The sequence below is a fragment of the Poromitra crassiceps genome (assembly GCF_964638095.1).
Source record: "Poromitra crassiceps genome assembly, chromosome: 12".
NCBI classification, from domain to species: domain Eukaryota; kingdom Metazoa; phylum Chordata; class Actinopteri; order Beryciformes; family Melamphaidae; genus Poromitra; species Poromitra crassiceps.
Window position 1 is genome coordinate 30705549 of NC_139632.1, and position 15782 is coordinate 30721330.

General features: G+C 42.6%; 1 protein-coding gene across 1 annotated transcript; it reads left to right on the plus strand.

Moving 5' to 3' along the window:
• Positions 1 to 2208: 2208 nt before the first annotated feature.
• LOC310786149 (solute carrier family 2, facilitated glucose transporter member 9-like) lies at positions 2209 to 15154 on the plus strand (the record flags this gene model as incomplete). Its single annotated transcript, XM_083647322.1, has 12 exons — positions 2209 to 2280; positions 2884 to 2988; positions 5488 to 5648; positions 6243 to 6367; positions 7459 to 7604; positions 8515 to 8647; positions 10545 to 10729; positions 12109 to 12219; positions 12957 to 13058; positions 13196 to 13271; positions 13564 to 13691; positions 14966 to 15154. The coding sequence occupies 12 exons, from the start codon at positions 2209 to 2211 to the stop codon at positions 15152 to 15154; spliced, it is 1533 nt and encodes a 510-aa protein (XP_083503448.1).
• Positions 15155 to 15782: the final 628 nt, after the last annotated feature.

Below are 15782 nucleotides of genomic sequence, written 5' to 3' on the forward strand. Positions count from 1 at the left end.
AGGTGAAACATGTGTTTTTAAAAATAATAAATAATATTAAATATGATTAAATAATAAATAACCCTAATAGTGATAATAATCATTATTATTATTATTATTATTATTATTAAAGGAACAAATTAGTCAAGTCGAAAGTCTCTCTCCCAACAACAAAACAACTATCCCCTTATGGCAAAGCGGGAAAGATGTACAGGTAGAAACAAATATAGTGGCCAAACACCCGCCCCACAGCGAGGTGGAAGCCAATGACGTGGCAGGACTTTTGGGCCCACCCCTTCAAACTGTGCATGATGCCAGGTGTGAACTGATGTACTTAGAGCTGTCCACTTGTGATCGGATCACCCAAGACACATGTTGATACCAGGTCTGAATAGGGGCTAAGCAGACTTGACACAAGGTAAGCCCTTTTATTTTTATATGACATATGTTTTATGTCTTTCTTTACATTAACCTTTTGTAGGTTAATGTAGTTAGAGTATAACAACGGGGTTTAAGGAGTGTAGTTAGAGTATAACTACACTCGACCAGCTTAGTGGCCTTGTGGTCTGAGTGTCCGCCCTGAGACTGGGAGGTCGTGAGTTCGATCCCCGGCCGAGTCATACCAAAGACTATAAAAATGGGACCCATTTGCCTCCCTGCTTGGCACTCAGCATCAAAGGGTTGGAATTGGGGGGTTAAATCACCATGTGATTCCCGAGCGCGGCGCACGCTGCTGCTCACCGCTCCCCCAGGGGATGGGTCAAATGCGGAGAACAAATTTCACACATTGTGTGACAATCAGTGGGACTTTACCTTTACCTTACTCCTTAAACCCCGTTGTTATACTATAACTACACTCCTTAAACCCCGTTGTTATACTCTAACTACACTCCTTAAACCCCGTTGTTATACTCTAACTACACTCCTTAAACCCCGTTGTTATACTATAACTACACTCCTTAAACCCATTGTTATACTATAACTACACTCCTTAAACCCCGTAGTTACCCTGTAAGTACAGTGTGGTACCCCGTAATTAGCCTATAAGTACAAACATTTGTCCCCTGCTTCATAATACAGCCCGCGACCCCGTAGTTAGACTATAAGTACAGATCTTGTTACCCTCTAGTTAAAGTATTTTTTCACTCCTTACACCCCATAGTTAGACTATAACTACACTCCTTAAACCCCGTTGTTATACTATAACTACACTCCTTAAACCCCGTAGTTAGACTATAACTACACTCCTTAAACTCCGTTGTTATACCATAACTACACTCCTTAAACCCCGTTGTTATACCATAACTACACTCCTTAAACCCCGTTGTTATACTATAACTACACTCCTTAAACCCCGTAGTTAGACTATAAGTACAGATCTTGTTACCCTCTATAGTCTATAGTATTAATTCACTCCTTAAACCCCGGCGTAGTTAGACTATAACTACAGCCCTAAACCCCGTTGTTATACTATAACTACATGCTTATTTGCGGGCTGTATTCTAAAGCGTTACCCAATAAACATCTTTATTTTAAAAGATGAAAAACCCCAGGTGCTAGTCCCAAGCTTCAATGCTCCTGGCCAATCCCGGCGCCACAGGGCGTGGTTATTGCTTATCCTATGTGGGGTTAGAAATCACGTGTGGATGCCATGTTTGTTGAATGCACAATGCTGAGAACAGCGGAAGGAGCGCCATGTTTGTGAGAATAGAACAATGCGTGACGTCAGGCTGGCCAAAATCTGTATGAGTGCAGACACGTTTGGCAGCAGAATCAACCAAGGGGTTCAACCACTGGTGACGTTTCTGTCTGGATATAAACCATATACTGTACAAGCCAAGCAATCGGTCTGTTTGAATGGGCACGGTCTGTGAGTGAGTGAGTCTGTAGCCGTGTTCAGACCTGGTATTAACATGGGCGAAAGTACAGGGGTGAACGCACTCAATGTGTGTATGTGTGTATTTGTACATGTGAAGCATTTTGAACTGAGTTTTAAAAAGTGCGATACGAATCAAAACGTCCTTGAATGCTACTCCTGCAACTGTAGATGCTGTAATATTCATCATACCAATGTATCTGCCTTGTATTCCTCACTGCTCTTCTACTTGGCCCTAAAAACACAGCATAGAAGAAATCCACTGCCTCTCAAAATATTAAATAACATAATTTGGGAGGGCTCATTTAGGTAAATAATACCATATTATTGTATCTTTTTTCAGCTTATTGAAAATGGCCGTGCCAAAGAATAACTGCCAAAACAACAACCAGAAGACAGGAAACACCACAGAGGGCCCAGGGAAGGTTAGTGGGCCAAGATGACTGCTTTCTTTTTGAATTCATAGAAGTCAAATATGAACCTTCTTAAACCTTCAATTTTCAGACAAGGTAGAAAGACCCAGACGCATCAGACACACTCAATCTCACAACATCTTTTGCATTACATCCTGGGTGGGACATGATTGGCTCAAGGACACTGATTGCCGAACCTGTATGAAGGGTGTTATTATATTGTTTAGAAAAAGAAGGTTGCGCTTCAACAATGGGTTTCTCAGTGGAGTGCCAAACCCAAAATCCAAAATATGTTCAAAAAAGGCTGAAAGGGTAGCACATCTCAGTTTTCAAAGTCAAGGAGGACAAAATACTCACATTTCACTTGATTTATTGGCTCACATCACACAAAAACAAAACGCTTACGCGTTTCGGCAAAGAGCCTTCGGTGTTATTATATTGTTATTATGTCACCATGATTCCTTATTTTAAAAATGCTATTTATTTCTTTGGAAAAGAGGTGGGAAAAACTAATTTGTCAAATCAAACTGGCACTGCTGATGTTGTACCATCCATCATTGTGTTAAAGTACGTATCAAATGATAATTACACATTTTAGAATGACTTGTCTTTCAGCCGCCTCATATCACAGTCTGCCTAGTGAGCGCCGCCTTCTTTGGTGCCTTTGGGTCATCGTTTCTCTATGGATATAATCTGTCAGTGGTCAACGCTCCCGCTCAGGTGAGTCATACTATTAGCTAACTAACCAAGTGTGTTGTTTAGAGTTAGTTTTACTAGCACTATGGAACATGTATTATGCATAAGGTTGATTCATCATAAGGTTGAAACATTTCAGTAATAATGAAAATTCAACTGTAGTATTAAAGTTCAGACTCAAAACACATTTATTCACAATTTACATTTTGGGTTTTTGGCTAAAGATTGAGTGAGCAGGTAGAGGGGTCAGTGTCTTGGTCAAGGACACTCTTGCCATGACACTGAGACCTTCCACTTATAGGAGTCTGTCTACTAAGCTACCTATTTGAACTGACACCTTAGCCATTTATTTCAGAGTAATCTGAGTGCACTCGTCTACTGTTGTAGTGTTGCTCAGTGTACTGCTAATACAGTACACACACACACACACACACACACACACACACACGCAATAAGCAGGGGGGGGGGTTGTAATTTTGTATTATTATGTATGACAATGCATTTCTTTATTGTTGAATAATACCAATATTTAATTTATAATCAGTTATTTGTTAATTAGCCTATTGCAGACAGCCCCTCACTTTGTTTGTGAATTCTGTGGGATGCTGATGGACAGCTCCTTTTATCGTTGAAATAAAGTGTTCTGAGAACAGATTATTTTGCCTCTGTACTGTTTACGGTCAGATGTGCGCCGCAAATTTGTATTTTATTTTCAAGTGGGCCATGAGTAGGGTTGGGTACCGAAACAAGGTACCAATATGGTACCGGTACTTTTACAACCAATACTACCGGTACCGAATTGCAACCCAGATTTAGGTGCCATGCCCGAGCTGCTGAGTGAAATATCCGTCCTCCGGTGCTCCGAAACAGGCGCTGCACGCACCTACACTAACATTCTAGGGCAGGGGTGGGCAACTATTTTTCATGGGGGGCCACATGAGAGACCCAGATTGTTGCCAGGGGCCGAACAAATATTGTCATGCCATAACCCATGGATGGGCAACTTTGATGATAGAGAGGGCCACAAAAAAATGTCCTCGCTACCAGTTTTTGCTGAGGGCTGAACGGCGCCAGCGCGAAAAATTTTGGGCATTTGAAGCCAGGTTTAGAGGAATAACTCATTTTAAATTAACAGTTGTGATATCATTATTCAGTCTTAACCACCAATATTTGATCCTTTTCTCACTCACTCCTATGTCACCACCTGCTCTCCCTGCAGGGCTTGAAATTAACTTTTTCACCACCTGCCAATATGGCTGCTAGATTTTAAAGTTATCAGCCAATTAGAATTTCCACTAGCCGAAATGTTTTTCTTGAAATAAACCAGAATATGAGTGGGTTAATTTAAGCATAAGTATCAGTAAGTGGCCCGGGATTCTCAAAGCCTGTGTTGAGGGTCACACAAGAACAAAAATGCACTCTTGAAGCTAAATAAATCCAAAACCAACAAGTGAATTATTTAAATTTCTACTTCAATGTAGAACAGTCATTTCTTACACATGAGATTACTTTTAGCCTTTTAGTCAGAAATATTATTGAAAGATATTCCATATTCCAGACTGAAATGCTATAACAGAAGAGTATTGGCCAGAATGACATGAACATTTGGACACTTATTCAGCGGGTATCTTGCATGTTGCGTTCAGGTGCACTGTAAAAAAAAAAAAAAAAAAAATGCAATTCCATCGCGGGCCACACAGGGGGCGCCCGCGGGCCGCATGTTGCCCATGTATGTAACACATAACATTATTGTTTGGAATCATCTAGCCTCTTTAAATAAAAAGCAGCTACGAGCAACTTTTTCGATTGTTATTAAACAGTCTAAATTTAATATCAATGCATCACATCTTACCTCTAATAGTAGACGAGACCAACGCAGAGTAGTCTCGTTTGAACCCCGAGTGAATCGGCCAGTGTTAGTCTCTCTGTGGCCAGGGAAGATCAGGAAGTGAAATGAAATGGTTTGCAGCAGCCACTTCGGCCATAACCACAAAATAACTTCCAAAAAACCTGTTAGAATATAACGAGAGATGTTCGCGAGAGTATGCATGGCGTTCACATTGTTTATGCTATGTTGCTAGGCAGCGCGAACGGGGTAGGCAGGCAGCTGCGTTTCACTTCCGGGTTTCACTTCCGCGTTTATCCGGTCCGGCGGTAAGGAGAGAGAGAGAGAAAGCCCCCTGTTGACGCGAGTTTAGACAGACACAGACTTAATAATCAGGGAGCAATCTCTGATTCACACGGCTTTGGTCTCAGCTACTATTATAGGTAAGATGTGATGCATCAATATTGTAATTATACTGTTTAATAACAATCGAAAAAGTTGCTCGTAGCTGCTTTAAATATGCTTTAACTTTTTTTTTTTAAGTACCGTTTCAGGCACCGTTTAGGCACTGGTACCATTTTAGAAGTATCGTTTTATCACCGGTATCGAAAAATATGAAACGATACCCATCCCTAGCCATGAGTGGGAAAAGGGAACCGCTGGTTTACAACAATAATGTCCCTTGTCTCTTTCTGTAGTACGCAATGAACTTCATCAACAAGACATGGATTGAGAGGTACGGGACACCTGTTGGAACTGAGACAGTCACTTTACTGTGGTCCATAAACGTCTCAATAATGGCTATCGGGGGACTACTTGGAGCAATTGTTGTCAAATTTCTTCTCAAATCCCTCGGAAGGTAAGTTACACTGAAGACATTTCCACCTTAATGTTGGGTCTAAGGTTGCAACTTCCATGAGAGACCAGTAATGTACTTTTCATAGGTCTTAAAATCTCAATTTTCTTAAGACAGGAAAATATGGAAGCCATGGCCACACACATAGGCCACACTAGTCTCCTCTAGTAAGAGTGGCGTCAGCGGAGGACCAAAATGCAAGACTCATTAGCCAATGAACAGCCAGGAATGGGTCTCGCGCTACTTTTGCATGCTAAAATAAAGCCGATAATGTACAATTTGATTCATTTCAAGGGATGAAAAACCCTTTCAAAGTACAACACTGTCTATTTTGATGCAACTCGACAGTGCTGCTTTTTTTACTGAAGAGTTCCACTTTCTACTTCCTGGAAAAAAAACTGGTCCATTGGAGTGAATGGAGATGTTGGAACTCGGGCCACACATCATCAGTGATGTCATCAGTGACATCATTATTGCCAAAATGATCTTGACTGATGACATCATAGGCATTGTGACATCATCAGTGGGACAAAAATTTAAACAGACAGAGCCCACTTTCTCACTTTCTCCCCCTATCCTCTTCTTCTGTCACTGTAGGAGAGGCACCTTGCTCGCCAACAACTGCTTTGCACTGCTGTCTGCTGTGTTGCAAGGCTGTGGGGAGAGCGCTCACTCTTTTGAAATGCTCATCATTGGCCGTTTCATAACAGGGATAAACATTGGTGAGAATTTATTCTGCTAATGCTGTGGACTATTTTTAATGGCATATTTAACCAGGTAAATTGACTGAAAAGAACAGGTTTGTATTAATAGCAATGACCTGGGGGATTGAGAGGGAGCAGTTCACATAATGAATGCATACAGTACACACATTTAGCAGTTGGGTAGTTTGCTCAAGGCGGAACTCAGAGAAGATTGTTTGGCCCACCATCCAGATTTATCCCAGTCGCTTGCAGAGATGGGAAGTAACTAAGGGACTGTCATGTGGGGTGGGGTGGGGTAAATACATATTTAATAAAATAAAATAAACATTTAGATTATTTTCTCTCTGCCCTCACATGTAAAAAACGATCTGCACTCCCCCACCCAGTTCAATCTTTTATAATTGTATACACAACTTAGTTTGTTTGAAATAAAACAGCAATATTAACTTTTTGTCACCCGACCGTCATATCTCGTGAGATATTGAGAGCCTGATTGAAATTGTATTCCTGTATGCGCAGCAGCCAGGGCAGCAACGTTTCATGTGATTTGTTATAGAAAATATAGCCTACTGTATATGCACGGCAGATATTGATTTGGTTCCTGTTACAATTATGATTTAATGAGCCATGCGGCGGCTCTGGACAGATATCACCGATCATAGTATAGTGGCATTTTAATCCAGGGACGGCGCTACACCGGGGCAAGGGGGGGCTATAGCCCCTTCACAAATCTGCCAAGCCCCAGTTAAGCCCCCTCAAGCATTTAGACAATAACTTGATCCAGGAAAGACACCAACATGGTGATATCAGGAGGTGCATCAGAACAGAGACAACTGCACTCACCACTCAGCCACACAGTCAGACCCATAGAGCTCATAGAGTTGAATCGGTACTTCTAATTTTTACACAATTAACTGTACTTCTACTTAAGTAAAGAAAGTGTGTACTTTTCCCTTCTCTGGTCACTTGTTGCATTCAAACAAGTGACCTTCAAATCAGAAATTCTGTTCTTTATCCTTGGAAGGTGATCATACAAATGATCACCATCCTGGCTGTTTAAACGGAGAAACAGCACATCTGAGTAATGTTTTTTCTGTTCCTGTCCATAGGTATTTCTCTCAGTGCTTTACCCATGTACCTGGGAGAGATTTCTCCAACACATATCCGAGGTTCTATAACCATGTTCAATTCGGTCCTGCTTAACCTGGGTTTGTTCATTGGACAGATAATGGGCCTTCCAGAGGTACTGGGCCAGGTGAGTGGAGTGGAGAATTAGGGGGAGATGGCCGTTTGATACATTTATACATTAATGTACATTAATTTTGATATGATGGATACAGTATGATACAGGTTGTTTGGTTACGTTACCAGTGTCAGCAGTGGTAATATGTTTCAGTGGATTCCTGTTAGGGGTCCAATCAGTTGCTGAATCTATAGTTTTTTGTTTGCGACTAGGAATCACTGATGACATCACAATTGCTCAAGTGACATCACAGTTGCTCAAGTGACATCACTGATGACATCACAATCATGACTGCCCCCGCCACAGACACGCCCACCCACCCAGATTCTTCTTTTCTGCCCTTAAGGCTATGACCATAACCGTGGTTATGCTTAATATGGCTATGGGAAGCACCCCTACAGAAGCCTTATTTCACTACATCAATCCTGATTGGCCGGTAGAACATGTCGCTCCACACAATGTAACCCTGCACAATGTAACTCTGTAACCCTATGTAACCCTGAGCACAACAGTGACACAGCATTATGATAAGCCACCTCTTCTCGCCCGCCCAAGCAAGAAGGGTTGTCTGGGGAGACACCTCGCTCATATTAATCATAGAACCGGGGTTATGCTCATGACGTAGGTTATGTCATTTATAAAGTTATATGACACCCAATGGAGCCCTATGGTGGGTCACTGCCTTGGCCAATCCTGGGAAAGGATTCCCCCACCAACCTGCATGCACTTCAAACCCATCAACCAATGGGATAAATGCAGACACCGGTCAATTCAGCGACATGGTAGAGCGGCTCCGATGGGGGTGATATAATTAAATAATGACATAACCTACATTATTATTATATTTCCCACCATCTGTTGCACTCTGGTGGCTCGTTGCCATCAGTTAAGTTTTGAACAAGTTGTGCGTTTGTGGTTACAGGAGTCCAGGTGGAACTTCATGTTTACTTTGATTGCACTTCCTGCGCTGCTGCAGCTGAGTGTGCTGTCCTTCCTCCCTGAGAGTCCTCGCTACCTGCTGCTGGAGAAGAAGGATGCGGCTGGTGCAGAAAAAGGTACCACCTTTTCTAGAAGTAATCAACTGCAAATGTATAATTGAGAATGAGTCTATTCATAAGATACTGTAGCAGCAGTGATGCTTCTTTAGCAGCAGGAGTATGAACACTGATAGAAATAAGCTGATGAAGAACACTGGTCAGTCTCTGACTCTAAACAGGTGCTTGGTGTGTACCTGGTTACCGGTTCAAATCCCACCTGCTTCACTCTTTCCCCCCCCCCAATTTTTTTAGAACAATATACATACGTACAGGACAAACGAACAGGCTCAGACACTGGAAAAGAAAAGAAAAAAGAAAAAGGACAAAAAAACATACATGATCAACATTCAACATTACAATGTGCTGCTACCCGCCACATAAGGTGTATATGCTTACAAAATATATTGTGCGTGGGATCCCATGCAAGTGGTTCACAAGAAATCAGCCGGGCGAGTCACCCTTCACCCCAGTCACTCATTCCCAACCTCGTCAAAGTAGGCCAAAAACAGGTCCCAGATAATCGAGAATCTTCCAATTGAGTTGGCTCTGAGGAATCCGAGTCTTTCATCTGTATAACAGAGATCATGCCCATCAGCCACGCCTGAAAAGAAGGTGAAGTGGATGACTTCCATTCCTTCAGAATCAGTCTTTTGGTGACAGTTGTCCCCTGTGTCAGAGATTGTTGAACAGCTGTAGTAAAGTAACGTAAAGACTCCAAGCAACCGAAGATAGCAAGCTCTGCCACCGGCTGCAGGGTTATTTTGTAGGCCTTAGAGTACCAATCAAATATATTGGCCCAGAATCCCGTTAGTGAAGGACAGAACCAGAAGGCATGAGATAGTGTGCCTTCTGACACCTTCACACAGTGGTGAGACAGAGGGGAAGATCTTGTATAATTTATGTTTGGAATAGGGAAGACGGTGAGCAACTTTATCAGCTGGTGTCTGCTATTAACTGAGCAGAATTGTACCACAGACTCCTTTTCCATATAATGTCAGATAAATCAATACCAAGTCCCCCCTGCCACACTTCTCTAATACTCTCAGTAGAGGCTGTGGTGCAGTTGTCAATCAGACATATAAATCTGGAGATAAGATGCTTGGAGTGAGGAGGGATCAGCAACACATCGAAAAAAGCATCTTCATTTGGGAGCGCTTCAAAGGTGTGAATCTTGGATCAAACATAATTTTTGATTTGCAGGAATCTGATCCAGTTCGTGCGGGGGAACTCAAACTTCCTCTGAGTCACTCTTGTTAAGGAAGTTTTTCTGAGGCTTGTCACTCTTTCCTCTGGCTGTCACTGTTCGTGACTAAGGCTCGAACCCACAAGCTCAAAAGTGACTAAGGCTCGAACCCACAAGCTCAAAAGTGACTGAGGTTTGAATGCACAAGCTCAAAGATGATGGCAGCAACCCAACTCTCAGAGCTTTTCAGTCTTTCGTCTGTGTCCACTTTCAAAACTTTCTACCTGACTGAGGCTTGACCCCACACACTCAAAAACCATCATCAGCTGTCAAACTCACAAGTTCAAATCATTTCTGTCAGAGCTTTTCAGTCTTCACTCGGGAAGTTCTTCAAAGTCAAAGCTTTCACTGAGGCTCAAAGCCCAAACTGTGGTGTGGCCATAGGTGACATTTACAATGGGGACATGTCCCCACCACTTTTCAACACAAAGTGACGCACGCCCTTGTGTACTCAGACGTCAAATAAGGTCTGACAGATGGATATTATTACTGTCTGCACTGATGATGACAAGCAAGCCCTACTTGAAAACTCCTGAGTGAGGTGTGTAGAGTCTCTCTTTTAAAGCGAAATAACTTCAGATCAAATTTTATGTTAAAATCTAAACAACATGACTTAGAAGTGGATAGAAAGGAAACACGTGATAACCTGTGATTGTTCTGTGTTTGTGGCAGCCTTCAGAAGGTTCTTGGGGAAGGAGGCGGTGACCTCAGAGCTGGCAGAGGTCCAGGCAGAGAGCCAGGCCCAGAACCTACAGATCATCTCCATGCTGGGGCTACTGAGGGACAGAGCTGTCCGCTGGCAGATCATCACTGTGATCGTCACCATGATCTGCTTCCAGCTGAATGGCGCCTCTGCTGTGAGGCTCCACTCATACAGAGAGGAAGTCTTAATCAGGGGAAATGCAGATTGGTTTCTACTGTATATGCTTGGGGACCTAAGGGTCAGGTAGTGAGCTGTATAAAATTGAGTATATGGGCTTTGTTTGTTTCAAGTTCTGTGTTTGGCCACAGGCTTTCACAGGCTGAAACCTTCAGGGTGTGTAAAGGGCACCCGTGCGGGTGACCTGATCGAGCCGGATCTTTTAATTAGGCTAATTAGCTAATTATATAATGTCATCAGTGACACACACACACACACACCAATAGGGCAGACGAGGCCACACAGCAGCTGAGCTACCGGCGAGGCCGCACAACGGCCTAGTGTCTTAAAAGCCTCAATGGACGGGAACTATGTAGGTCTACTTTTCTTGTGCTCCCTGCTGAATCTCTTGCATGCTACTGTACTTTGGGGAGCATGCTAAAGAGCAGATTCTGTCAAATTGAACTGTATGACCATTTGGACCAGTTAGTCACTAACTTGTTGTCAACTTGGCCAATCAGAAGTAGTGCGACATTACTTCTGACTGGTGGAGAGGACTAGCCTGGTAAACCATCCGGTCACGTGAACTCACATTTGTGCTTCATTCTGCAAGACCATCTGGCCTAGCTAGGCCCTGGGGTAGGCTACTTCAGATTCCACAAGGCAGACGGGCCAATCAGGGACCTGCCTCATAGTTGACATCGTAACTGGCCAATCAGGAACGCCGCTGGCAAGAGAGTAATGGCTCCATGGCTCTCCTCGAGCAGTAACGTCAAGTGCAGTTATTGCAGAAATAGACAACAACAATAAACAAGAACAGGAGTAGGCAACAGCGGTGTTTCTCGGCGTAAAAGACGTTTTCACCGTTCTTTCAAGTGGATTTGGATTTGACTGGATCTGACGCTGATTGGCTGAAGGACTGGCTACTTCCAGCCACTGAAATGAATGTGCACAGCTCGGAGTCCAGACGGATCCAGATGGTTTTAACCAGGCTAGGAGGAGACGACTACACAATCTGAAAGTCACATACTCAAAGTCAAAATAGCAGCAAATTGGCAGACAGTGTTGCCAACTCTTACATGGAAAGTAACTATTAGAAGCACACACAACAACAACAAATCCCAGGGGTTACCAGATGACCATACGCTAATTTGATGATGAAGAGTCTGGCAGTTACTGATAAACACTGATACACTGATAAAAAAAGAAAAGAAAAGAAAATGTATTTTGCATGTGAATAAATTAGACAGGCTATGAGGTTTTATTTATCTCAGTAAGCTTATATTGAATTCCTACTTATCCTTCTATTAAATACAGTGTAAGGTGCAATAATATATCAAATCTGTAATGAGCTGTTGTTGACTCTTATATTTTCAGCTTGTATTCTACACCAACGTAGTCCTCATTGATGCTGGCATCACGGACAGTTTGGCCACCTACATTACTTTGAGCATCGGTGGCATAGGAGTAATTTCTGCTGTTATCTCTGTGAGTATGATAATGTTACAATGTTACATCTAGAACACACGTTTGAGCCCTAATTAGCAAAGAATACTACTTCTGTTATATAATAACACCATGGGGAAATATTTTCAGGGGGAAGGTGGACGCGCGCGCACACACACACACACACACACACACACACACACACACACACACACACACACACACACACACACACACACACACACACACACACACACACACACACACACACACACACACACACACACACACCTTCCAAACAGATTCAAGCAATGCCATGAAACTTTGTGTGAAATTGGTGTGTATCAGCAGACTGAAGTACTCCATTATTGGCCCAATCAAACAATAGGGGAGCTATATTTCCTATATACTTGGTACAATGGTAGAAGGGCAAAGGAGGCCAAGGAAGTCATGTATTCTGTGCCGTTTGTCTGTCAGCAGGATTATGGAGAAACTACTGGCCCGAATTTCATGAAACTTTGTGGAAGGGTGTAGCATGGGCCAAGGAAGATCCCATTACATTTTGGATCTGAATCTGACTCACAAACAAGTCTAATGAACAAGCAATAATATTGGCCCTTCTAGACTAGCGCTAGTATTGTATTTGTGCAAACAACGGCCCAAAAATGTAATCACAATTTTACCACATTAAGCACAGACACTCACAGTAAGTATTATTGGGTACTTACAATAGTTTCAATAGGAATAAGGCAATTATGAAGAATGGTCTCTTCCTCCAGGTTCTACTGATTGACCGGGTTGGAAGAAGGCCCCTCCTTATTGCAGGTTTCTCTGGTATGGCTGTCTCCTACAGTCTACTGACAGTCTTCCTCAATATCCAGGTACAGAAAGTACTAATAATAATGTGATACATTGTTTCTCTTCTCTTTATTCTATCTAATCTATATATGGATATGATATCTCTACATGCAATGGCTGTGTCAGTTAAAAGCTAAAGAATCTTCTATTTTGCCTGCAGGATACAGGTTCATGGACACCCTATGCGAGTTTTGCCTGCATACTGGCTGCATTGGCCTTCAATGTTCTTGGTCCAGGTAAAGATGCAGATTCCCATTCTCTCCTCTCAGCAAAACACACACACTGTGCATTTCCTGTGCCACCAGGTGGATGCTTCAATCCAAAGTGGCTTAGCCTTACAGAATCATGAGTGCATACACTGTTAGCATGGTTGGCCCAAGTGGGAATGCAACCTCAAACCATAACAGAGTTATGCTATAAAATTATGTTTGACTTGTCTTCCAGCTGGGACGAGCTTCATTGTGACATGTTTGACTTGTCTTCCAGCTGGGACAAGCTTCATTGTGACATGTTTGACTTGTCTTCCAGCTGGGACGAGCTTCATTGTGACCGTGGAACTTTTTGAACAATCCTACCGACCTGCAGCCTTGCTGATTGGAGGAAGTGTATTATGGCTGTGCAGCTTCACACAGGGCTTGGTGTTCCCTTTCATCCAGGTGAGTTAAGTCAATTATATTAATGACGCTCCATTCTATTGCCTTGGTTTGGAGGAACCAGGCGCATAACTAGACTGTAGGATGATTTGCTGACTTTATTTAAATGAATCGGTTGTCAAACACCTTTGCATTGCAACCCCCAAAACAAAGTGTGGGCTATTTATAACCGCCTATTGTAGACAGCGTTGAGACCAAATCATCATGTAACATTGACAAAAGAGGCAAAAGAGGTCAACAACTTTCTCTTTAGCAGGTCCAATGCACACTTGTTTGGAGGGGCGATAGTTAAGGACACCCTAAAGTAATCTTTCAAGATGTATATAAAATACTCTACTGTGAATAAAAACATTTCTGATGGTTTTTGCCCCCAAAAAAGTTTAATTATCTTGTTGAAATCTTTAAAATGACTTCCCCTACTTCTGCCTCATTAAAAATCCAAAGCATCCAATCAGAGTCTAACTAGCCAATCACAGCATACAACATTTTTTGACTTTAGGGGCTCTTTAAGAGAGAAATTAAGAAAATTTCCCGACGTGTCTCAGCCAAGTGGCCTTCGTCAGGGCAGAGTCTAAATGCACACGTGTGCTGTCCAGAAGGGGTAGATGCTTCACCTACCATAGTTGGGCGAGAGGCTGAGCTCGGATTTACCATCATTCTGAGGTCAAGACACCATCCAGCAGTTGTGGAGAGACAGATCTGGACTTTGTGGACAACATCACAATGCACTCTGACGAGGAGAGACAGGTGCAAGAACTGCTCCCAAGTGGAGGCTGAATGCAATCAGCTGGGCCTCTGCTAGCCCCATATGTTCCCCTGTTCTCTGTTCCTCTGTGATCCACTCTGAATCAGGGTCACACAGCGTAGCATAAGGAAATTGGGGGAGTAGAGCGTTCAAAACACTCTCCTACCCGTCTCCGACATCCCATCGCAGATCCAAAGATATAATAATAATATCCCTATGGAAGCCAGTAGTTTAGGCGGCGGAGTTAAAATGATATTCCTGCATGAAACAACCGTTTAAAAGCAGTCTTTCCACAGCCTGTGCCGAATTTAGGAGAGGAGAAGCTTCCTAGTGCCGACAGGAACCTTGGGAGTTTGAGTATTTCATGACATGTTTCTAACTCCCAGGTGCGCTGGATTTGATGATTTGATCAGTGTGCTGCAATGTTGTTTGCATGTGCAAGCGGTGCACCATGATAGTGAATTTTAGCTGTCTCATATTAACTTTTCCGACTGGCTGATGTACTCACCTTTCATATCTTGTGCTCATGCAGGAGGCTCTTCCGAACTATGTCTTCCTGGTGTTTGTGGTGGTGTGTTCGACCGGAGCTCTGTACCTGTTCATCGTCCTCCCTGAGACCAAAAACAAAACTTTTGTGGAGATTAGCCAAAGCTTCGCTAAGAGAAACAAGATTTCTGACATGCAGCCTGAAAATGTTGTAATACACTGTATACAATTTTGAAACTATAAATATGAAAGAAGAGCCGATGCACACCCTCACAATCTTATGGATAGGTGTGTCGGAGGAGAGAGTCCATGAGCAGAGGAAAGAATTCCCACACACTGGTAACCATGACCTGTTACTCAAGAGAAGGGAAGCCTTCTGGATCTTTTCTTTACACACTCTGTCCCCCAAAGGTCTTAATGATGAGTTACTTCTCAATGTCATGTTAACAATAAAATAATACATTATATTAGCAAAATATGGGCCCTTTAAACCTTCTATTCAATATTTTTCTACAATATTTTCTAGTTTTTTACTACCATTTGAATTGACTTGACTTGAATTTACCTATTTAATGGTCATTTAATGTGGTAGCCTTCACATCCTCACTTTATATTTAATTACTCTGCATTCCTCATCATTAGTTGCCATGTTAAATTGTCCCTTGTATGGTGTTGAAAGGGCTGTGCCCTCTGTGATTTGCTAAACACACAATCTGTGGGAGTGATTGCCAGCCAGCTCACGGTCCCTGATTGGGTGCATCCTGCGGTGTGCAATATAAATACTTGGCACATTCTGTTTGTTCTCCATTTTACCTGATGAAGGTCTGAGGGACCGAAACGTTGTTCAATAAAGTTTGCCAGTA